The 24542-nt window shown below is 48.3% G+C and overlaps 6 protein-coding genes across 6 annotated transcripts; 3 read left to right on the forward strand and 3 right to left on the reverse strand.

Moving 5' to 3' along the window:
• Positions 1-292: 292 nt before the first annotated feature.
• Positions 293-889, reverse strand: J7337_008960 (uncharacterized protein; the record flags this gene model as incomplete). Its single annotated transcript, XM_044826564.1, has 2 exons — positions 293-720; positions 775-889. The coding sequence occupies 2 exons, from the start codon at positions 887-889 to the stop codon at positions 293-295; spliced, it is 543 nt and encodes a 180-aa protein (XP_044679481.1).
• Positions 890-7060: 6171 nt separating this feature from the next.
• On the forward strand, positions 7061-7724 carry J7337_008961 (uncharacterized protein; the record flags this gene model as incomplete). Its single annotated transcript, XM_044826565.1, has 2 exons — positions 7061-7279; positions 7326-7724. The coding sequence occupies 2 exons, from the start codon at positions 7061-7063 to the stop codon at positions 7722-7724; spliced, it is 618 nt and encodes a 205-aa protein (XP_044679482.1).
• Positions 7725-8455: 731 nt separating this feature from the next.
• On the reverse strand, positions 8456-9403 carry J7337_008962 (uncharacterized protein; the record flags this gene model as incomplete). Its single annotated transcript, XM_044826566.1, has 1 exon — positions 8456-9403. The coding sequence occupies one exon, from the start codon at positions 9401-9403 to the stop codon at positions 8456-8458; it is 948 nt and encodes a 315-aa protein (XP_044679483.1).
• Positions 9404-10749: 1346 nt separating this feature from the next.
• J7337_008963 (uncharacterized protein) lies at positions 10750-13848 on the forward strand (the record flags this gene model as incomplete). The annotated part of the gene is made up of 1 exon (XM_044826567.1): positions 10750-13848. One exon carries the CDS (start codon positions 10750-10752, stop codon positions 13846-13848), a length of 3099 nt encoding a protein of 1032 aa, XP_044679484.1.
• A 2205-nt stretch (positions 13849-16053) lies between these two features.
• Positions 16054-17184, reverse strand: J7337_008964 (uncharacterized protein; the record flags this gene model as incomplete). The annotated part of the gene is made up of 3 exons (XM_044826568.1): positions 16054-16171; positions 16218-17113; positions 17143-17184. The coding sequence occupies 3 exons, from the start codon at positions 17182-17184 to the stop codon at positions 16054-16056; spliced, it is 1056 nt and encodes a 351-aa protein (XP_044679485.1).
• Positions 17185-22267: 5083 nt separating this feature from the next.
• Positions 22268-23956, forward strand: J7337_008965 (uncharacterized protein; the record flags this gene model as incomplete). Its single annotated transcript, XM_044826569.1, has 1 exon — positions 22268-23956. The coding sequence occupies one exon, from the start codon at positions 22268-22270 to the stop codon at positions 23954-23956; it is 1689 nt and encodes a 562-aa protein (XP_044679486.1).
• Positions 23957-24542: the final 586 nt, after the last annotated feature.

Consider the following 24542-nt stretch of genomic DNA (forward strand, 5'->3'; position numbering starts at 1 on the left):
TAGATTAAGGGTGCTATGGCGCGTGGCGTATTCCATGATCCATCCTACCTCTCAAAGGCAAGGCGAGGCAATATGTAGCACTGAACAGCTGGTAGGGTTGACAGGTAGACTGCGCAAACCAGCACAAATAGAGGATATGCAAACAAGTTCAATTCCAAGGTCAAGTTCAATAGGTCTAAGTATTGCAGTGATGTTTAACACGAATCCTCGTTATTCTCTTCTGCCATGTCCAAGCTTGACCACCCTAAGAGGCCTCATTCAACTCTAGATTCAGATTAAGACGGAGGAGTTCTCATTGCTCACTCCGAGGTCCGATGGGAGTGATGCGTACGGCGGCGTATCTGCGAAGGGTTTCAAGGAGATGCATCATGGCCATATTGCTGTCGGTGAAGACTGCGCCGTCATCCACCGGAGCAGGGCTGATCTTTTCGCTGTCTTCTATGCATGTGCGTGATCGCTTGGTTGGACGGGGATGGTCGGGGCTGGATTGGGCAGAGATGGCGGATGATGAGGGCACGGCAGACGAAGTTTTGAGAGCGGCGGACTCCACTGATGAAGACCCGGCCGTGGAAGACTCTGTAGGTGGAGACCCCGTAGGTGGGTACTCTGTCGACGAAGAGTCTCTAGGAGGGGGTGCATAAGCCCAACACCGAGCCCAGGGATCTGTACACTCCTTGCTGAGGAGCCATTCAGCCTCTTCTCTGGAATTGCAACCCTTATCTGGGTAGATATGTCAGACCTTCTAGTACGCGGAATGTGCTATCAATTTCTCACTGTTTGAGCCCTTCACCCCATGACAGAGTGCACTGGCTTCCTTCCAAGATGTAACGATGGTAGTCCAATTGTAGATCCGGACGGCGTAGAATGGAGACTCTTTACTGCGAGCCATGTTGAGATTCCAAAAGAAGGGTGTTAAAAGGACTGATTGCAGTCGGAGTTGGATGGAATAGATTCCCGAACCTGAGCTGTTGATTTATACAAACTTTTGCATGCGAGCAAGGTATATGAGTCTACGGGCCTAGAAGCAATTGGCGTGAAGACACCAAGTCTGCACAGCTGAAGCGTCCGCATCGGCATTTGCAATCTCCTGCACAGCTCCACCTTAGTCGGAAGAAAGGATTTAGGGACATTTGCCTCGAGGGTCCACTACAGCCCAGTGTGCGAAGTCAATCTCTGACAGAACAGGTATTCCGATATCTTGGGCAATTCGGCTCTAAACTCCTTCTGCTGCAGAGATCCGACTGTATTTCGTATGCGGGTGAAGACGAAATTATGCTGTACAAGGAACCCGCTCATTTGGGTCGTGCGTACAGTCAACGCTTGCGCCAAAAGCCCAAAGCTACCTAGTATCCTCTGTAATCGGTGAGCTCTTCCTTTGGTTTCGCATGAACCCGAGACCAACCCGGGTTCCTGCGGTAGTGGGGAGCAACGGAGGGCCTCCACTGTGAGGATGTGGAGCTCCAAGGAGTCAGTTCTACAGGAAAAGGGGTCTATTGCTCAGCTTAATGTCCCCGTTCCGAGAGTGTGATGTCGGGTGTGATCGCAGATTAGCCCTGGAGGGGTCTGTGTTTCTGTCACCGCTTGGTGTAAATGACAAGAGAACCTCACTCCGAAGTTGAACCCGCAGACCTTGGTGCCGAGTGATTTCTTGGGTGTGATGAAATGACGGACCGCATAACGGAAACCAACGGCTCTGGCCGTGGGGGGCGTGTCTTGTAATTCGGCGTTTCCCCAATGTCGGCGGAAGGTTAGCGTCGACTCCATTCACACGAAAAGCTCAATGGGCTCTGATTCCCGAAGCTATTGAAGACGAGGACCGCCTGAAATACCACGTTGGGAATGACGATCGATAATTGTCGCAAGAGCCGGCTACCAATGCCTGCAACATTGTAGAAAGTGTCCCAGCCAACACACCACGGATCAACTCGCAGGCTGATACAGGCTTTGCGTTACCTTCGCAACATCACTTTCCGCTTGCCCCGTATGCGCTGACCTCGGAGCGTTGGTGAGCAATTCCGAGGATGGGTACAGGTAATTTAGAAACGAATCCTCTACGGGTGAGTCATTACACGGGCTCAGGGGGCAAGAGTTTCAGGGTCTCTGCCATCGCCACCCTTTTCTCCATTTCACTGCAGCTATATGCTTCATCACATTCCTTATCTTCGGGATAACGGTGCATGATAAGACTTGGTGGGGCCGTACGGATCATGTGATAATGCGTCGTACCTAGACATGGATCTCATAAACAAATTGGACATAGGGATACGATCCCAACAATCATGGTCATGAAGACAGGCTTCGCAGTAGAGTAATATCGACAAAACCTTACATGTAAGTTAAATTTAGATTTGATAACCAGCTGTGATTCATATGAATTCACCAGACCAGGAAAGCGATGGAACTGTCCTAAGATGTCTTAATCTCAGATATCGTTCTTGTGATGGTTCATCAAAGGCCAAGGTGAAAACAGCGGACAAATCAGGTAAAATAAGCTCATATTGGTCGACGACCCTACATAAACCGACTAAACATTAAGCAGTGAATTGACACCGCGCACCTTGATGCCCAAGTGGTCTTGATGATGACTGATAAACATTTGATGAGTTAGCCTTTCGAGCGTTTGTCGTGGATGAAAGACTGGATTATCCAGAGCCCAAGAACAACGCAAGTAGTTTCGGCCCGTACCATATGTGAGAGAAAGAGCATTGGTTAAACAACTGGCAGACTTACTGAGTTAACGCGAAGGAGGTTTGAGCTCCCTCCTCCAACTGCAATTCCGTCACCAAGAGGATGAAATATGTCTTGGAAGACCTATATATGAACTGCTAGCTGTAATATAAGTAATAGGGCCTTCTAGTAATATATTTAAAGGGATGAAATAGCCTTTCGTTAACATACTTCCATAGTCATACTCTCTCACTGGCCTCAAGGCGTTGAATTGTAATGCATGTTCTGTTAGTGTATTGTTTCAATGTTCTGGTAGGTACCTCAGTCCCCTTGACTTGCTCCATGTTACGCATCCCCGATAGTAGCAACCTAGTTGTCCGCCACTGTTCAATGTCAACAAATACTTGACACATCTCGGTGTAAGAGTGGCCGAAGCTCATTGGCCTTGCTACTCATGAGATGGGAGGGGTGACTAGAAGCATGAGCACATTTGACTGGTGAAGCCATCGCGAGTCGAGCGATAGCCTATATTCATTAATTTTGACGTCGTAGGACTAACCTAGGAAGTGCAATTGAACTGCAGGAGAATGTCCTAAGGTAATCTCACCTTGCTCGACAGATAATTAGCCATAATTGGCGATCATTTGATACACTCAAGAGATCACATAGGTCATGGAGATGGACCTTTGCACATCCAATGAATCACAGCTCAGCAGGCTGTAGAATCGTGGCTTGTTGGCCGAATCCGATCGTGGACCAGTGTGCTTGATTTGCGCGGTGACCATTACACGACCTTATATTGATATCGTAATATATTGAATCTAGTTTTGGCGATCAGATTATTAGAGATTCTTTATAAAATTGACTTCTTCCAGCACCCCTAGGCCAATAGCTGCTCATCTTTACAGCCGGTAAATACCAGCCAGGTCCGTGCCGCTACAGCTTCTGGTTACAAGACTGCCTCATTCATGGATGCCAGAGCCTCGAATTGCGAAGTCTGGAGCTAGACCAGCAACGATTGTGATTCTCGAAACTCTCAAACAGGCGTACCTAACAGGCCCCATTCGATGTCCAGCTCTCTGGTATCAGTGAGCCAGTAGCCTCATAAGCAAAAACCCAGCTGATCATCATTTTGAAGGTCGTAGTAAGATATACCGAAATATGACCTATAAATCATCCTATCATGCAACTGGAACTTAACATAGACATGGCCGCTAGGCCACGAAGCGATAATGGGCACAAAGGGAAGTGAACTGACGTTTTGGAGGCCCGGTTTTGACGGAGTCCGACACACGTAGGACGCAGTACAGTCTTGCGTTCTCTGACCAATAGTTGAAGCTTAAAGCATTCAGCCTGGCCATTTCAGAGTGACATGTTTACCTTACGAGGTGCAATATTAACACATGAGCTAGCATACGAGGAAAGACCACGATGCACGCACCAATTATTATGCATCAACTTACGATAATACTCCAATAAACAAGGTTCTCTGGTACTCATACTTCTTGTGAAACCCAGGTTAGGTTTTGATAAGTGGACGAGCAGGGTCTCAGCTACACTGGGGCCATCTAGTAGATTACTATGAGTCTCGTAGCGATACCGCCAGAACTGGGAGCCCTCGGGTTTCAAAACCAATCCGAAATCGACCATTCTGGTGGTCTAGATAGGGTAATTGCAGGATGTGATGAGGTTTTTGTCATTGAATAATAGTTTCGACAGCTTGCGTCAAGGCATGTTTCAGCAACACAAGGTGACCCTTTGTATAAGTATGACACCCGTCTGATTTCATGAAACCACTCATGGCTTGGAAGATTTAGACGAGGCAGTTTCCGGGATGGATGCATGTTGAGCATTACAAATCGACTGTAGTGAAGACTGATACACGAATTGTTTCTTTTGTGGTTGCGCTGCGGGCAAGGTCGACTTTTAATTGACGAAGAAACCGACCCAGGAGTGCAATGGTATTTTGCTTCATTCGAGGGCGGATAGGGGTCTAACAACCTGACTAGACCAGAACTAGAGGAACTTTGATCCATGTAGATGCAGTCCATCTCAGGAAGCAACCCGGATAGACGATCTGGCGCAAAGTATTGTGCGCACTTTTGTCGAACAGGCTGAATGGCTTGTTTGATGGTGGATAACGGAAGGTATAGCGTCCCTGTCTTTTTGTTATAACCATGGGGACTCTGCTTTGGAGCCAGATTGGGATTTGTAAACGTGTCTTAGTTAAGACTCAGGTAGTACCAATCTTTACTTCGGACTAGTGTCGCTATAGGGGCGGCGTAATGTCCAACGGAACAAGGCGTGCGGTGACTTGGATGACGGCAGACCGTAAGTACGTGTCTGTGTGTTGCTCCCCCATGCGGAACGGGATCTCTAAGGAGGCTCTCAAAGTCATTCCAGTAGATTACCTTGTGCTCACAGAGACGGATATAACCTGTCCTTGCAATACATACTTTCTGACCAGCTGAAAAACATGAAGATGGATGCTTGACTTTACAGGCCTCACAGAATTCCCAGTCTCTTCCATTTCGGGCTGCAAATTTACAGCTTAGTGACATGCCCTGTCTCTTGCGAGCGTAGAGACCTTCTTTGCATGCAGTACACAGATTCTCGTTTCTAATAAGGTCGCCGAGCCCTTTTGAGTCTTCTCTGCTGATTTTGTGGCCAAAACAATGCCTTTCGTCGGAGTAGATGTAAATGCTCGGCCACCAGAATGTATTGAGCGGGGGATTGTCATCACATACTCGCCACAGAGCAGTGGGTCCCAAACATCTTCTGCAGCAGTCCTTATTTGAGAAAACGTGTGAAAGAAATTCACGATCTTGCGTGAGTCGTCTGAAACGTCTGGAGACTTGACGAAGGACAAAGAAGGCGAATATGGAGGCTCGGTCAGTTCCTTGGTAGATATGATGAACAATAAGAATCATGACCTCGTCCGGTAGTCCGTTCAGCTCAATTGGCTCGGGTCTGGGGCTTCGGGCCAGAGTAGTGGTAAGGCCGGTCAGATCAGTATCTACGGGCGATATTGGTTAGCGATTTAAGAGTGCGGAATATCTTGGACTCACCTGACGGCCTCGCCCCCTCAAGACAGAGACCAAACAATGCTTGCAGCCAGCTTCGTATTATGAGTACTATATCCATGATGGATTGGGGCTCGTCTTTGAAATCCCTGCGGCAAATTTGTTGAATAAGAAATGAAAATAGAAACGGATTGAACGGAAAGAATTTACTCCACGTCCCATGGCTAATGGATGTCTTTTATATGTGGGTGAATAGAGTTCTCCTCTTTTGCACGATGTAAGATAGAAGGTTCGAAGACTTAAGCCACCGAAGGCTTATATGTTAGCCAATGAGTCAAATATTATATCAGGTCCAGTCCTGTTGAGTTTTGGATTGGAGGGGACAAAAAAGTATATTGACTATGAGGCCGTGCTCAGGACCCGAAACGAACTATCTCGCCAAGGTGGATGTCCTGCCAAAAAGAGGTAAAAGTTTCTTTCCACAATAAGATAAATAGTGCGGAAATTTAAAAATTATTCCGCGTACTAAGTTTACATGAAGCTTTTTGTTAGTCAACGGAGGTCGTAAGTTTTATTATCTCCACGTGACTACTCGGTGGTGATTGAGAGCCTGGGGCTACTCAAGTCACGGATCAACCTTTCAGCGGCCCCGTCTCAAATGGACCCACAACCGTTCGGTGATGCGGGCAAGAATCGTTCGGCGCTTAGCTCAAGCTCTATATCATCTCAGCCTTGCGAATCGATAGTCATGGACTTACCGCACGATGCACCATACTATTGTATGGCAGATACAAGATGCCGTCTATGTAGATTCGAGTTACAGGAAGGCGACTTGGTGATCTCGCGTGTGTTTATCAATCCATATCATTTCACCTCTAGCTTACACAGAAGCAGATATCGGAAGTCAACGGTTTTCTATGGATTTCAAGCTCCGTATGACTGAAACTGTACACGATAGTTACGAATGGATCAATCTGCATACTTGCGCAAGACGCCGTTGCATGATGCAAGGCCGCCGTGTACCATTCTTTCATCATGAATGCTTCTGCTTTAGACTCTATGACATTTCGGACGCCCTGGTCGCTGCTGGGGAATGGGCTTTCGAACCACCCGCGAGCGAGAACAGCCGACGCTCTCATCGTATCAAAAACCTGCTGGCCCCGAAGCTCAGAGACCAACTTCAGATCAGACTTCCTCCGGAGATTCTAATGACTATTGCTGGGCATCTTGTACGTGAATGTGCCGCCATCACGGCTGAAGAGCAGTCGCTGGGCACTGCGGTCTCTGATACCGTCGTTGACATTACGCGAGATATATACGCCAATTACGCCGCCGTTGATGGCAGGCGTTATGTCAAAAGCCTCTGCAATATGGCGTCAAATTTTGGCGACCAAGATCCCCCAACGCTACTAAGCAAAGAGGGTAAACCAATTGACAAAATATGGATCGCTGAAGATCATCGTGGAATTCGGTCTGTCATATTCTGTGGTGCGGATTCACCGCTGGTAGGGCCTACACCAATCACGAAGTCATGGTGGAGAGTTCTGAATACCTCCAATGATACCAAAGAGATTTCAATAAAGTCTGACGTAAGTACGGCCTACTGATCGACAGATTCATCTTAACTCGTGTTAGGGTACCAAGTTGAGAGACATCGTCATCTCGGACGAGGCTGTGCCGAATGCTAGCGGTAACAATGTCAGTTGGGCAGATCCTTCGCACCCAGACAACATCATTGATATCATGACGCTTGGGCCAATTGATGTCTTCCCCGAGGGACTCAAGATGATTTCCTTCGACTGCAATGCAAGTTGTACAACAGGATACACGGCAGTGACAGGTGGAACATCTGTTGCAATGATCCATGCTCACGGGCACGGTGATACTAGCTTCTATGCAGACATGGATGCTGCTTTCCCCCGCGACTTCTTTATCCATATGCCTCTAGATGATGGGGAATATGTAACTGAAATATGCCGAAGGCATGGACTGGGCGCAGGGAACCGGCCCTCGGCTTGTTTCGTGGTAAGATGATAGCTGCTGCCTTCTAACAAGTGATGACATGCGGAACTGACGCTCTCCAAGTTCACGACCAATAAAGGGCGAAATACCCTTTTCGGAACGAGTGGTCCTCCAGAGTCTTGCTTAGCCCTTGAAAGCATCCTTACACCATCAGAAAGTGGAACAAAGATTTGGTTCAACGACTCATCATCGGTGCAATCAAAGTCACTCAGATACTTTGCATGCGACGTGATTGAGCCGCCTTCTATACACCCCTTCCCAGCCTCCTTGGTGCCAAACGCGCCGTACTTTTGGACAACGAGCACTGAGCCATGGTTCGTTTCATCCTGCAGTATGGCAGGGCTTGTGGCTATGACGCTCTGTAGGGATACGACGCTTGCTCATCGGCCAATCATCGGGGTTTTGGTAGAATACGATAACGGTCACCGGGAGTGTTTGGGTCAGTTTCGATATGATAGAGCCCTTGAGAAGCTGCGACTGGATCATGCTGCAGCCCTTTATATTGGCAGCCTGAGGACCATGCGATCTTATCTCTACGTCGCAGAAATCACTATGTCAGCACTCTATGAAAGTGGTATCTCGTCTTGGATGCAGGTTTCTCGACATGGTAAACTGGAATGGTGGTCCTCGCTCCGTCATTCTATCGTGCGTTACACATCAACTGCAGGACAGTCCACCAATTTGGAAACAAGAACCTAAATTCAAACTATGCTAAGAAAGAGATCAAATATCCTTCGTCAATCCTAACCGATTCTGTCGCGAGTGTAATAAGTCACGCCTCGTCGAGAATTGACCCATGCTGCCTTGCCCTTGTATTTCACCTCGCTCCAGTCGTCTTTAGTGCTTCTCTTCTGGTTGCCATTGACATCGCTGAAGATATATTCCGTCGACCTGCCGAAGTGACCAACCCGGCTAACATGAACTTTGATGAACTGATCACCAGCAGAAGATGCCTGCCCGTATCCACCGGCAGTGGATGGACCTGAATACTGACCGTAGTACGAAGTTCCTGATGGGCCGGCCTCGCTATGCGATCCACTTGCATATCCGGCTTGGTTTGCAACGGATCCATAACCTTGCTGAATAATTGGATAACCCGAATAGTCCACCTGGCTGTATTCACCCTGCTCATGACTAGTCGAAGGCAGTGACTGACTTGGAATGACTGGTGCTCGACGAAGGGGAGGGTAATTTTTGACGGTTTCGACAAATCTCGAGAGTACCTCAGCCTCGTAGCAGTCTGCATCGACGTATTGAGACCGGGTTGCATCGGCAGGGCCACCGTGAAATGGTACAAGCGATGACAGATCCGAGCCATAGACACTCCAGACACGGAACGAAACACCAACGGTTGTCATGACATAAACAGATTCTAGATCATTGGTTCTGATGCATCTTCCAGCTGCATCAAGAGCTTGGCTCTCCACCTCCCTCACACTGCCGGATGGTCTTTTAAACTCTATCCAAAGCATAGCGGATACAGTATCATGGCTGGCGTCATACCTCTCGACTACCGCGTCTACTCTTCGGAGGGACTGGTCGGGAGGCATTTCACACAAGACCCAGTACGCGTCTTCATGAAAGGTTCTTTGCAGCCAAACCTGCCAGAATCTTGAGGATCGATGCTCGATATCCAGCGAAGCATCTTGGTAGAGCCTTCGAAGAGGTCCAATGGATGGCACGACGCTCATGATGGATGTTGTTTTGCTCGGTGATGGGGAACGCAAAAAATATGAAGTATATAGTGATGTAACGGATTAGAATGCTTAAGGATTTAGGAGAGTGCTGGAAGTAATGTTATCTAAGATGGGCGATGGAACAAATGCTTCACAGAATACCCGTTCTTATAGATAAAACATTGGCCTACGGACCTTGGCAAAAGCGGCAAACAGATTTAGAAATCGTTTGCCGCCCAGGTGAAACATGATAGCCGCCGTCAGTTTATCGAGACAAACTCGAGGTCAAGGGCCGCTTGCTCGTCCCATGGGTCACTGCCAGTTGGCCATTTTTCGTGATACGTGATAGGATCGAATATTTTGTTGGTCTGGATTTAGAAACTCGAGTACACAAGTGAAATTTCAAGCGCTTAGTCCTAGAATGACCTAAGTTTAGAAAGACTGAAGGATGGTTACCACAAAAAGCCATTGAGTGCCGATCGATGACAACTTACTGGTTGTAAGCGCCCGGGTATCTGAAGGGAATATCTAAGCGCCTTTGACATCCTGCCGGGGATATGCCTGGGATAGCCACAATGCTCCAATTCTAGGGACCTTGAGGTCACTGGCGAAGTTATTGTGCACGACCAACTCCCAACAGGCCATTCATTTCTTCAGCACAAAATGCCACTCCAGGCCAAGGCAGAATCTCGGCTTTGTCACCAAACCCGGAACAAACCAAGCTAGCAGTAGTGGCTGTGCCTTGGCGCAGGTTCCCTCCCGCAAGGATTTTGTCCGTGAGGTGCCAATTGAGAAGCAAGTCAGATACCATCTGGCAAACAATGTATACCTGAACTAATAATAATGGTTTAAGAAATATTTTCTAGGCACAGAATATTGACAATCAATCGTATGGGAAAGAGGAAGCTCGGCATAGCAGGCAACAGAATTGTGGCTCGTTGGTCCAATCAGATGGTAGTCTCGATTGATTTCAGCCAATCAATTGGCTAGGCAGAATCACAGGCAGGCAAGGCAGGCAAGGCAGCCATCGACGTCAATTGAGGCACAAACACCCGGGCTGACTCACTTCAGTGTCTCTATTGCATATAAGATGCACTGTAACGTCGAGCGCTTCTCACTATTCTCCTCAAAACACTTCTCCCCATCGTCATCATCACATATCATCTCAGGATCAGGCTAAAGTGCTGCGCCTCGAGCTGCTATCGCTACGACCTGCAGTTCTCCAACTCCAACGCCTGCTTTATTTACGACACTCCACTTTCTCGCCTGATATCGCCGTCGACTTGAGTCTTTGACCGCAACAGTCAGTAGCGCCTTTACCCCGCTTCGCTTCATCATTATCGTCGAGAACAAGAGACAGCATGTCGCTCTTTGGCGGCTCACGAATCGGCAGACGTGTCACCACGACCCCATGCGGCTGCTACATCTTCATCCAAGACACGCCTAGGTACCTCCCTCAGGTCCAGATCAAGGCTCACACCACTATACTCGCCACAACATCTCGCACCAACCTTACTCAGACCTTTGTCAACCCCACCGGCGAAGCTATCGATGAACTGCGCTATGTCTTCCCTCTCTACGACGGTGTCTCCATCGTCGCCTTCACCTGCACCGTCGGCTCTCGCGTCATCAAAGGCGTAGTCAAGGAGCGGCAGAAGGCTCAGCAAGTCTACAATGAAGCCAAGGCCAGAGGCCAAACCGCTGGTTTGTTCAAGCAGTCCCTTGAAGCAGCTGATACTTTCACTACCACTATTGGGAATGTCCCCGCTGGTGAGAAGGTGCAGGTCGACATCACATACCTTGGAGAGCTCAAACATGATGCTCAAGTCGATGGTCTTCGCTTTACGATCCCAACGCAGATTGTTCCACGATATGGTGATTCTCAATCCTTACCCTCATCTAATGTCATACAGAAAGAAGGCATCTCTTTCACCATCGATGCAGAGATGCCTGACGGCTCAGCCATCAAATCCATTCAGTCTCCGTCTCATCCTCTTTCAGTGGAGATTGGCACTACTTCTACCACGAAGTCTCAGGACCCCTCCCTCCAGAGAGCTTCAGCTACCCTCCAACAGGGCACTACCCATCTGGAACAAGACTTTGTTGTCCAAGTAGTCGCTACAAAGCTAGGAGAACCATCGGCTATCCTGGAGACTCACCCCACCATCCCGAACCAGCGCGCCATCATGACCACGCTTGTCCCCAAGTTCAAGCTACCTTCCGAAAAGCCAGAGATTGTTTTCATCTGCGACAGAAGTGGCAGCATGGGTGGTCAGATCCCTGGCCTCAAAACTGCTCTCCAGATCTTTCTCAAGTCGCTTCCCGTTGGCGTAAAGTTCAACATTTGCAGTTTCGGTTCTCACTTCAGCTTCCTCTGGGACCGGTCTCAGTCCTACAGCCAGGAAACACTCGACAAGGCTGTTCAGCACGTCGAGACTTTTGCCAGCGACTATGGCGGCACTGAGATGTACCAGCCATTCGAGGCTACTTTCCAGAGGCGCTACAAGGACATGAACCTCGAGGTCTTCCTGCTCACAGACGGCGAGATCTGGGACCAGGATCGTCTTTTCCATCTTATCAACAAGGAAGTGGCTGATAGTAAAGGTGCTGCGCGGGTCTTTTCCCTTGGTATTGGAGCAGGTGCCAGTACCTCTCTGATTGAGGGTATTGCCAGAGCGGGTAACGGCTTTGCTCAGACAGTTGCTGATGATGAGAAGATGGACAAGAAGGTGGTTCGCATGCTTCGAGGAGCTTTGTTTCCTCATATTTCCGATTATTCTCTGGAGATCAAGTATGACAAAGGAAATTCTTCAACCGAAGATGACTTTGAGTTGATTGAGAAGGTCGTTGACGCGTTGAAGATTGATACTGTGCAGGATGAGGAAAATACCAAGGAAGTGGAGGCACCAAAGAAGCCAATCTCTTTGTTTGACGCCTCTGCGAACGATGATGATGATACTGAGATGGCCGATGCCCCGGGCGTTGACAGCAAGTTCGAGCATCTTCCTGATGTTTCTTCCCCTCGCTATCTTCAGACACCTGGCACTATTCCTCCTCTGTTCCCCTTCAACCGTACCACCGTGTATGTCCTTCTCTCCGAGGATACTCCTTCACAGCAACCCAAATCTGTCATCCTCCGAGGCACCTCAAGCCATGGCCCTCTCGAGCTCGAGATCCCAATCACATTAGTCGCCGAGAAGGACTCTGTGATTCATCAACTCGCAGCACGGAAGGAAGTCAAGGAGCTTGAAGAAGGCCGGGGATGGCTCAAGCATGCCAAGGACTCCGACGGCAAACTCCTCACGGAGAAGTATGATGGCCACTTGTCTGACATAGTCGAGCGTGAGGCTGTACGTCTTGGTGTCAAGTATCAGGTTGGAGGCAAGTGGTGCTCGTTCGTCGCTGTTGAGGAGAATGGAAATGAAGTTGAGCGAGGAGAAGTCCATGAGGCTGCACCTGATGAGGCTCGACAACATAATATGCCACAAATGATGACTGCTCGCTTCGGTGCACCAGCACCAAGCAGCGGCAAACCTTTTCTCTCGTTTCTCAGCCGTGCTCGCTCATCAAAGCAGCCGGATACCAGGAGTTCCTCAAGCTTCGGGGGCTCTAGTGGAGCATTCTTGAGTTCATCTGGAACTCGTAGCCGGGACCTTTCTTCAGCGGGTCGAGGTGGTGGCCTCTTCGGAAGTTCTGGGTCATCCAACACTGGTGGAGGACTGTTCGGCAACTCAAGCGCCCAAGCCCGCAGTTTCGCCCCAGGCTCTAGTGCATCATCTGGTAGTCTTTTCGGAAACGCGCCGCCAAGGTCGTTTGGCACAGCCGAAGGTCTGTTTGGTAGTGCTTCTATACCTCCGCCACCTCCTCCCGCTGCGCCTGCAGCACCAACTGTTCAAGTCGCAGCACTCGCGCCTCCCGCGGCTGCAGTTGATGAAGACCTTCTTTCTCAGTATCAAGAAGAGATGGCTGAGGCTGCAGCTATGCCACTTGAGGAAGAAATGGAAGCGGAAGAGTCTGGTGAAGACATGGGATTCGGACTTTTCGACGACGGACCTTCCGCTCCTGCGCCAGCTACCGCCTCTTCTCTCTTCTCCTTACCTGCCTCCACTTTTGCTACAGCTTCGAAGACAAAGACCATTAGCGACATGGAGCCATTGCAAGCTTTGACTACTCTTCAGACCTTTGCAGGTAGCTGGTCCTGGAGTTCCGATTTGGAGCATGTCCTCGGCGTGACGTCTGTCGAGGCTTCCAAGTTGACATTTCCGGCTTCAGTCAAGGATCATCCCGAAAAAGATGATGTTCTGGCTACAGCGTGTGCCGTTTTGTTCTTCAAGAAGAAGCTGCAGGAGGAGATGGATACTTGGGAAATGTTGGTTGAGAAGGCAGAGGGATGGTTGAAGGACAACGTTGGCAAGGACGGAGTTTCTGAGCTATTCAGTACCCTCGAGAAGTTGTTCTAGATAGCTTCATCATGGGCATATCTTGGGAGAGATGTTCATGTAGTTAGTTAGTGAAATCACAATTTAGTTATACAAGCATAACTTACATGTTTCCTTCCAGCTCCATATTTGCGTATGCTGCAAAGACATTGCTCTAAAGTCGCTGACCAATATTAAACGACCCTCAATTAGTGAAGCATGCTAACCTTGTAATTGATCCGAGGGGCTAAGATCGTCATTACTCTGTGATTTGTTCTTCATTTCCAGGTTTACCTTCCGCTGATGCTCAAAGCTCCCATAAATCCCTAATGCCGATCGGTAAGGCAAAATCCTGTCACGCACACGTAGACGACAGTTTATGACACTCTGAAGATGTCTTAACAGGTAATAACCATTCTCTAGCTGCCGCGTGTTGATGGAGCTGTGATGAACCATGGAGGGAATGCGGAATAAGTGAGGTCTTTAGGTTAGGCAACTTTCAGTAGAAGCCCTGGGTCGCTTTCAAGCCTCAACTACGAGTATTCTGGTCGATTAAGAGCTTTCAAATGACTTATTTAGTATCTTTTACTTATAAAGACTCATAGTAACTCTATTTATACTTATTTTGCGGCGTGAACAGTGTGTTGTCCAAGTCAGACTGCGTACCCTGCACTATATAGTCCCATGCAGCGAGAATTCAGAACTCGTAGCACCGGGCCCATGTCTAAACACGTATTTCATATCAAGGAGAGCTGGACGCTCAACGGCAGAAATTCAGTTTCAGGCTGAAGGTTGGTTTAGTGTAAACTTACTATACGCTCTATCTTTGACCATCCCGAATTCATTGTGAAGGCAAAGCTGGTCTTATAGCATTTACTTGTAGATTTAAAGAACTAAAGAACAAGCCGCAATAAGTTACTGCACGGCTATGTTTTTGTCTTGATTCTTGATTTTTTCCAAGACCTTTGCTGTCTCTTAAGCCCGCAAACATCGTTGCCGGATCGCTTCATACCATCAGGTTGGTAAACCATGAACATATGGCAGAGGTACCGTCTTTTATGTCTGCTAGAGCCATGATTACCCATCTTACCTCGGAATCTCAGTCTATCACTTAAAAGCTGGAGTGCCTGCCTTACAATGCTAAGATACTTGTTGAGATGGAGCTATTCCCTCCCCGGAGACACTCGCTTACAAGCCTGAAACTGATAAGTGCCTATACGGCGGCGTGAACGACGTTGATTAGCCTAACCAGTTATAGCAGGCCAAAAACTCAGTGCCAGTGCACTCAAGCTGAGTGAGCTGGCCATAGTCCAGGAAAGCCCAGGTAGATCCCTTTTGCGCCCTGTCAAGTGCTTCCATTATCGAAACCTGTTTGGACAGTATCGATACCTTGGCCGTCTTTCCAAATAGCTAGTGACATCCAAGTTCTCCATCAACACTTCCCTGATAATCCCCGTCCTCCATGCCAACCGTTCCAACCAGGACTGATCGTCATAAACCCAACAACCATCGATTTGGCTGAGCCCTGTGAACTCTCAGCACCTGTGCTGGTATCTATTGTTTATCTATTCTGATCCTCAATTGCTAGATTTCTCATCATCTAGTGAAAGGGTCATAGATACTCCTGCCACACTCAACAACGGGTTGAATGATCCTCGACTATCACCATTTTCTGGTATCGCTTTGGCTAGCTTTAGCAGAAGCTCTGCAGAACAGGAGTCTAATTGCAGGCGCTGGGTAAATGGATTGGAAGCATCGTAAAAAAACTTATGCTTGTCGGAAAACAGAAATTGGCCGAAAGGACGGTTGGGGGATAGGAGGATAGGAACTTACGATTGCTGACGTTTAGAGGGGAAATCAACAGCGACTACCGATAGTTTTTTTTTATTCCAGTACATTGACTAGCGGAGACCCCTACCTTTTTGACAAGATCTTCAGCGACATCCTCTCAGACAATCACAAGTAATCAGAAAATGAAGGCCTTAAGTCAAATGCAATGCATTATATTCCGTTACTAACTTTCCTCTCTAAAGACTCCTGAAAATATTGTCCAAACTTCCTTCAGCTCTGGCTTTTGCAATTTCCTATCCTCCTATCCTCCAATTCTACTATGTCAATTGTTTTTTTTTTTTTTTTTTTTACCATTCACTATTCACTATCGCAACGCGAAGCCTGAGACCAAGCCGGAATATCAGAAAATGTGAAAATTTCACTAATAAGTTAAGTGGTCTACACCAAGTCCAGAATTCAAGCCATAGCTCCAAGAGCAACGTCAAATTCCTCAGTCACAGTCTCAATCCACTTCGAATCATCCCTCACAGGCTCCCATCCCAACTCGCGACTCCGATCGCCTCTCGTCTCTGATCTACAACCTATCAGCAACAGTCATAAACGATAAGTATCCAACTTACCTCGAACACAGTCCAAGCTCAGTGAGATGCTCATCACCGTCGAACCATGCTTTGCTAACCTCCTTCAACTCGGCGCTCTCCGGTTCAGCGGCGAGTCTGCCCTGTTGATGGCCAACTCTTGCAATCTCCTTCGCTATGTCAAGCCAGGACTGTTTGCCATGGTTTGCAAAGAAGAAACCTTCTTTCCCAAATGGTACATCTTCGTCTTCAACGATCTTTGTTAATATGAGTGTGTAAAGCGCTGCAATGTCTTCAACATGCGTGTGATCCCAAACTCCCAGCCCGTCACCAGCATACATTGCCCTTCCCCTCTCAAGAGCAGCCCGAACCATTGTCGGGATCTGAATCGACGACTTATTAAACAAACCTGTTCCTTTACCATAGATCAAAGGGGAGCAGATGATATACGTCTTGACACCCAACTCTTCACCAAGTTCAAAGACCGTAACATCAGCAGTTCGTTGATGATACGGCTCAATGCTTTCCCTCATCTTTTCATAGTAATAAACATCATCTTTGTCCGAAAATACTTTCGTCTCAATATAAGCTTTGGACACAGGTCTGTCACCAAAGTTGGAGGTTCCCGAGTTGTGAATATAGTGAACGTCACGCCCTGTTTGGCGCTTCCGCTGTGCAAGACCACGGATGAAGGCTTGGGCGGAAGGGACATGATAACCGTTTGCTGCGTGGATGACGATATCATGTGTCGAAGCGACTTCAGTGAGAAACGCTGTATCGTCGAGGTTTGAGAAGAGAAGAGGTGTTACGGCTAGGGAGGATAGAGTCGAGGCTTGAGATTCAGTGCGGACCAGGGCTGTTATGGGGAGTTCCGCGAGGGATGGATTTGAGAGTATCGTTGTTAACACGCTGCCACCACTGAACTTGTAAGTAAAACGCTTCAAAGGATAAGAGGGGACTGTTACACGTAACCGGTTGCACCTGTGATGAGAATCCTCTGAGTTTCCATTAGGTTCGTGGTAGGTAGGCTGAGTGTAGGGAGGTTGAAGTTGTGAGTATGGTCAATGAACATCCATCACCATTCGAGATAATGGCTATTTTATATTTTGACTTGAAGCATTTGCAATAAGTAAAACATATGCGCATGGAGTATAGGGAGTTGCCGAAAGGAGAAATCGGAGATCGTATGGAGACGACTTCGGGGTTAAGGGCCCGGACTTAGCAACACTTGATCTTCCAAGCGGATATAAAACATATCATGCATATTTAACGTAACCTTAGTTCTAGAACGTCATGGAGGACAAATAGGACTGTGTTGATTGACTGACGATGACGTTCACCTGATGTCTGTCCAGCAAAGACTCATCACATAACGTCCTGGGAACCAGCCCAGTAGCATTTTGAGTCTGCAGTATATGTCTAACAACCAGACACAGATTAGTTGCCCTTAGTATATTATACCTTACATAATTATGTCAATTTGAAATATGGACTCGATGCTGATCGCAATGTCAGGTTCCATTTTTCTTTGGTGCAGGCATTGTTCCCATCGGCATCGAGAGCTTGCTGTAGGCGATGACACCTTCCAGGCCAAGATATCACTAAACGTTGTTCCACAGATACAATTACAGCTAATATAATGCTACAAAGGGACAGGACCGGGGAAGCAGTGCATGATACCAGTCATCAGTCGAATTGAGGATCGTTAGCTCCTCTGGGACGAGACCAGTTCCGGACAGGATCAGTCGACAGTCGTCATGTCCAGATATATAGTTAGACTTATCACCGTCCTACTCACAGCTAATAGAATTGTGTCGGTATTGCTGGTTGTCCTTGCTATCTCGCCTGTCGTTTGGATCGGATGTTCATGAACATCTGTCACGGTATCTTACTCATATATGTACTTTACATTTGAGCCTGGTTCCCAAAGCTCTTCTAACGCCTAAAGCTCACAAACATAGCTGTAGCTACGAAGTATGGTAGGTATATGTCTTGAATGTCCTACAACATTCGCGACTGTACTCGTTTAGTAGCCAGTTGATAGCCCAAGTGTTGCAGCCTCTCATTCAACGAGGCTAATGTTAGAAGGCCCAAAATCTGTCAGGCTATTTAGAATGTAGTCGCCTTGCGTTTATTGGACATTAGTACTGAAATGCTTTGTCTTGTCAAAGATGTAGGCGTGATGCGACATTCCTTGCCTCTCGCTTGCAATCACTAAACGCTTTTCTCAAGCCTTAAGAAGTAAAGCTTTAGGTAAGAAAGATGTATATAAACTTGACTATAGACTGAAGCATAATTTTGAATGGATTCAAGATATTAAAGGCTATTTCGCGACGATCTGAATGCTAGAGAACGTAGGAATGTTACGAGCACTGGAGGAATTGAGGTGAGCTGTTGGGACGCGATAAGCTTCAGCACCGGGGCGAGGGCATTTTACAGGGCACCTTACAGGGCTCATTGCGAGAGAGATTTTGCAGCAGGCCCATCTTTCGATCTTGTTGTGGATGCAACAGAGATTCTTGGTGTCTCTGCTTACAGACTGAGTATCGCCGGACATAAAATATCAATTAAGCTAATTTGTGGATTGTTTTTCGAGTCCAAGTAGATATCGCGTCAATTGAATCTCGCTGTCTCATTCAGTGGCTACAGAAGGCGGTCAGCGCACCTCATGCACTAGAGGCGATTACCTGGGAGGACTCGTACCTGACCAGAAATGCTCTGAAATCGCAACACAAGGTCTTGCAAGCCTGTTGATTCAACATGGTACTGTCATAAATTCAAATCGCTCTGAGAAGTAATAAGCAATGCAATCCAGTTACACGCTAGTGCCTACGCATGCAGTCAAAGGGCACGCGTCGAAGTGCCGGCCTCTTCAGGGTAGATCGCTGCCCCCTCACCAGAAATGACGAGATAGTTCGGAGAGGAATAGAGCCTTCGGCTTCGGCCACGGATCCGATCTCAACCAACCGAGTTAGGGACGTGTTTGTAGACGAAGCCCTTGGTTGACTCTCATCACGTGGGTTTAGAACCTACAATCCAACGCCGAGTTTGCTTCTACTATTGCCTGATATTCAGTCAAACTGACTGAACTCTGCATGATACAACGTTTCTTAATGAGTTTTCCTAACTTCGTTCCATGTCTATCCTCACTGAAGCGCCAATCCTACCGTCAAAAATCCGATGTCGTTACTAATCTGTAGCGTCCCACTCGTTAGGGAGTAAGACAACTCTTGAAGCAAAGTCAGGTGTTAGAAACACCTAAGATAGGTCTGAAAAATTATGCCAACTTTACTGCAGTCTTTTCTGTCACTCAGCATACAGGTTTCTGGTGTCCATGACTTCCAAGGAAGCTTTGTCGTTAGGATACATCAATGTGAAGCGGGCTAGAAAGAGTACAAGTCTCTGAGAATATTAAGACTAGACATTTTAAGTATATATCTCAGTGTCATGGTTTCCTCAATGGCCAAAACAAGCGGGGGTTTGCCTTACTGAAAGGCCATGATCTTAGGTACTGGGTCTCTGCTTCTAGGCAAGCCCAGAGTCTTGGACTTGGTTTTTAGAATCTTTTATTTGTAAGCGATCTTCATCCGAGGAGATGCAAGTAAGTAATGATCTCAAAGCAAAGCCACTGCTTTGATGAGTCTGCGCCTTTGATCAGAGCTCTTCAGAGTTCATGTCAGGCTTGACTGTGCTGTAAGCTCTGTAGAGTTGTAGGAGGTCCCAGATACACATTCATCCGGATCCGATGGCAAGGACATATCAATACTCGTATTGTAAACGTGCGACCTATACTAGGGCTACATATAACATGGGTGACTCTTGATATCATAGCATTATGTAATTCTCCCCCAAAGGTCAAGTCTGGCAGTATCGAGCCGGACACCGGAAGGGAAAGTGAACTTGCGAGAGGAGGACGGCCCACTCCATATGCTTTGCAAGCCTTTTGTCATACTCTGAATATGGAAAGCCGGCAGTTGAACGCCAGCGCCGCACTCGAGCACGTCACGTTGAGAAAGCAATATCAGCGACCCTGTAGGCATCAATCGTCCACACCTAGGAGTTGCACATTGTTCCCCGTTCTACGAGTCCGTGATTCAATGAACTTAATCTCTCCCAATCCTCTTAATAATACCCTGTCATGATCAATGACCTCCGTCAAGGAATCCTAATGTTCACGAAGGCATGTTACGCCTCAGGTCTTCATGTCATTTTCATTCTCAGTCTATTATATCATATACTAAGATGTCCCTAGAAGATAAGCCAAGATAAATGTCATCCATATTTGTGGAACGCGGATCCAGCCAGTCTAACTATAGGGCCCTTTTATCACCAACTCTGCCTTTGGGCTTTTCTAACATATATGCACAGACTCGCTACCAGTGCTTGCTGATATGCAGAGACTGCGAGTCCTTCAATCCAAACCTAGCGGGCGGTGTGCAACCACTACACGCAGTAAAGGAACCCGTGTATGCGGACCTTTAATAATTCTGCATATGAAGGGACTTTGAGAGCTGGAATAGTACTTGACAAGTAGGCGATGACCCAACAGGTACAGACCAAGGCTAAGAGAGGCCCGCAGAGGATGCTCGACAATCATGTCTTGCTGCCCAAGAATTACATACGCGCATCAATGAGTAACCTTTGACAGAGACCTACTGGCTGTTGTTCGCAGTCTTAATATCCAGTAAATAGGACTTCTTATATCTAAACTGTTTCCAGCGATAACCGTATTCTGATCAAGTTGACAAGTCCCCTAATAGCCGTGATGGTCGTTTCTTGTGTCTCAGCCATCACAATGATCTCAATCCACTAAGTAATGTCATTCAGTACTAGAAATCCATCTTACTAGAACGATAATTGCCGAGCCTCAGCCAGTAGCTTCAGCGCCCACATTCCGTCCTCCCTCGTCCCCAAGCATTTCTTTCCGCAGCAACTAGCTAGAATCCCCTCATCAGACCGGCACACCACTGCAGTGAACCCGGCCCGACGGTACACCACTCAGCGTCGCGCCTGGCTCCCCCGCAAACTGCATCCTGAGTTCAACGAAGTTATCAAACGTGGCGTTTATTACCTGTCTGATTGTGGTTTGCACTATTGGCTCCCTTATTTCGTCGGTCCGAGTAAAATCATCATGTGCATTGACGATGTTTCCTGTTTCGTGAAAGACTTGCCGTGTTATCCGGGACGGGATGTCGGCACTAGCACGGAACGAACCAAGTCTGGAACTAGCTGGGATGAGAGCTCCAAAATGGTAGAGCGTCGGATGGAGATGATGTAGGAGATATTTCCCCGCGTTCATCATTGGGATCTGCGGAGAGATTTTGGCTGTAGGTACGTCTTGGCTCGCGTGTCTCCATTGATTGTTTAAGATATGTTGATGTTAGTCGGAGTCGGAAGGTCTAAACCTTGCAAGAGTGTAGAAGCCTACATCGCGAATGAACATCAAGGCCATAATAACTCGCCTTGGCCTCGTTCACATACTGCATTCATTGAGAGAATATTAAATAAAGTTTTTACACTTTGATCTTACCCCGACTGAAGCAACATCGAATGTTGAATCGCGTGTTTCTGGCCACTGTCATAGCGCCACCTCCAACAAAGATCTTGCATTTTAACGCATTCCCTGCTCTCCCTATTCCCTGACATACCTACGCCATTGTCCATACTGGGTATGGCCTGTTTAAGAGGCGCTTTTTTCGCGGCAGGTAAAACACGATCAATTAAACCGTCAGCCGATATGTCGGACCGACGAGTTTTCCCAGCTTTAGGGTTCGTAGCCGCGTGGCCAAGCAATTTGACGTTTGGGGTCCCCGCGACTCCACAGACAGAACTTGGGGTAGTCTAGACACTCCAGATTGCGAACCGATTGGCCAATGCTTCTAGTCCGCTTGCTCGTATCGAGTTAATCCTCTCCCTGAACTTCTCAACTTGGCCTGAGCTGAAATCTCGTGTGCGCACAGGATTGCGTCTATAAAGCCATGCCTCCTCCTCCCCCAAATCATGAACAGATCATCATCAAGACTACAATTGTCTATCATCCCATCTCACCCTTACCACTCTGATACTCTCACAATCGCTCACTGCCATACATCATGGCGTTTAACAACGGGCCTGATGAGAAGGGCGTCGCTCACATGGACGATCGCCGTGAGAGCATCGCGGCTCAGCACATCCACGAGGTCAACGACAGCGCAGAGCTCCGTGGCATCCTCACCGCAGCCGAAAATGCCGCCGCCGCAGAACACAACATGACTTTCATGGAGGGTCTCCGTGCCTATCCCAAAGCCATGGGCTGGTCAATCGCCCTCTCCACCTGCATCATCATGGAGGGCTACGACACCATCCTCATCGGCAACCTCTACGCCATGAAGCCCTTCAACGAGTACTACGGCCACCCGGACGGGCAGGGCGGATACTCTATCTCCGCTGCTTGGCAGTCCGGCCTCACCAACGGTGCCAGTGTCGGCGAGATTCTAGGCCTGTACGCTAGCGGCTGGCTCGCCGACCGTTATGGATACAAGAAGGTTCTCGCGGCGGCGCTTGTCATGATGACTGCCTTTATCTTCATCCAGTTCTTCTCTGTCAGCCTGTCGATGCTGCTTGCCGGCGAGATCCTCTGCGGTCTTCCATGGGGCGTCTTTCAGACCCTTACTACGACCTACGCCGCTGAAGTCTGCCCTATTCACCTTCGTTGCTACCTCACAACCTACGTCAACCTCTGCTGGGTCATCGGACAACTCATTGCTTCGGGCGTGCTGCGCGGATGCATCAGTCTGGAGAGCAAATGGTCATACAAGATCCCCTTTGCTGTCCAGTGGGTATGGCCCATCCCCATTCTCATCGCTGTGCTGCTTGCCCCAGAGTCTCCTTGGTGGTACATCCGCAAGGGCCGTGTCGAGGACGCTAAGCGATCACTGGAGCGTCTGCAGAGCAAGGGCACAAGTGTCAATGCTGACGATACCGTCGCCATGATGGTTCACACCGACAAGGTTGAGAGGAAGATCAGCGAGGGAACTGGATACTTGGACTGCTTCCGAGGAAAGGTCAACCTCCGCCGAACTGAGATTGCTTGCCTCACCTGGATCTGCCAGACCATCTGCGGTTCCTCCTTCATGGGCAACTCGACATACTTCTACGAACAAGCTGGTCTCGCCGAATCCTCTGCCTTCACCATGACAATCGGTCAATTCGCCCTCGGATTCATCGGCACCGTGCTTTCCTGGCCGTTAATGGCCCGCGTCGGCCGTCGCAAGATCTACGTCTGGGGTCTCTTCTTCCTCACCGTCATCCTCTTCGTCACCGGCTGCCTAGGCATTCCTGCAAAGGCACCCGGTTACTCTTGGGCAATCGGATCGCTTCTCCTCGTCTACACCTTCACCTACGACATCACCGTCGGTCCGGTCTGTTACTCCCTCGTCGCCGAGCTGCCATCCTCTCGACTTCGCCAGAGAACCATCGTGTTGGCCCGAAACGCCTACAACATCGTCGGTGTCGCATACACCAACATCATCGGCTTGTACTCGCTCAACCCGACAGCTTGGAACTGGGGAGCCAAGTCGGCGTTCTTCTGGGCTGGTAACTGCGCTTTGTGTTTCCTGTGGGCTTACTTCCGACTTCCTGAGCCCAAGGACCGCTCTTATGCTGAGCTTGACATGCTGTTCGACCAGGGTGTCTCGGCAAGGAAGTTTGCTACGACCTATGTCAACCCTTATGAGGTGACCGAGCGACGAGGCGACCATGATTCCGACATCAAGGAGAAGAGTATGAGCCATGTTGAGTGATCGGTTGGTGTTTGTACATGACAGACACATGACTTCTGTATGGAGATTCGGGCTGGAAGGAGAAGATTGCTTGGACCTTCTGGATAGTTTTGGGTTTGAAGCATTCGGATATTTACAATAGCTTTATTCATGAATTTCGAGTCAATTTACTTTGTTGAAAACTACAATGTTCGCCTGACTCGCCCATATCGTGCCTACCATTGCCGCCCTTCTCGAAGAGATATTTGCTACTATATATCTGGACTCGTGTATCGTTCGCTCCCTAGAATGTCCATTCCGGTCTCCAAGTTCCATCCGGAGTCGATACCATTTCGACGAGTTACCATTTGTCGCCAACGTCCATATCCAGCGATATCTAGAAGCGAAGCCAGCCTGGAGCAGCTGCGTATCTTGTGTTTGGCCTCGTCAATTGGTTAAGGGCAATGGGCGGGACGAACCTTGCGCTCCCATGAGCATGTCGCAGTGTCTCGAGCGTGATTAGGATGCTAGAAAGTATGGAGATAATAGAAAAGATGGCTGCGATGTTTAAATTAGCTTAGTTGGACATGCTCGTGGCTGAGTATCGTCGTTTCAATGGACGATGCGT

This window comes from Fusarium musae, chromosome 6 (assembly GCF_019915245.1).
Source record: "Fusarium musae strain F31 chromosome 6, whole genome shotgun sequence".
In the NCBI taxonomy this organism is placed as follows: Eukaryota; Fungi; Ascomycota; class Sordariomycetes; order Hypocreales; family Nectriaceae; genus Fusarium; species Fusarium musae.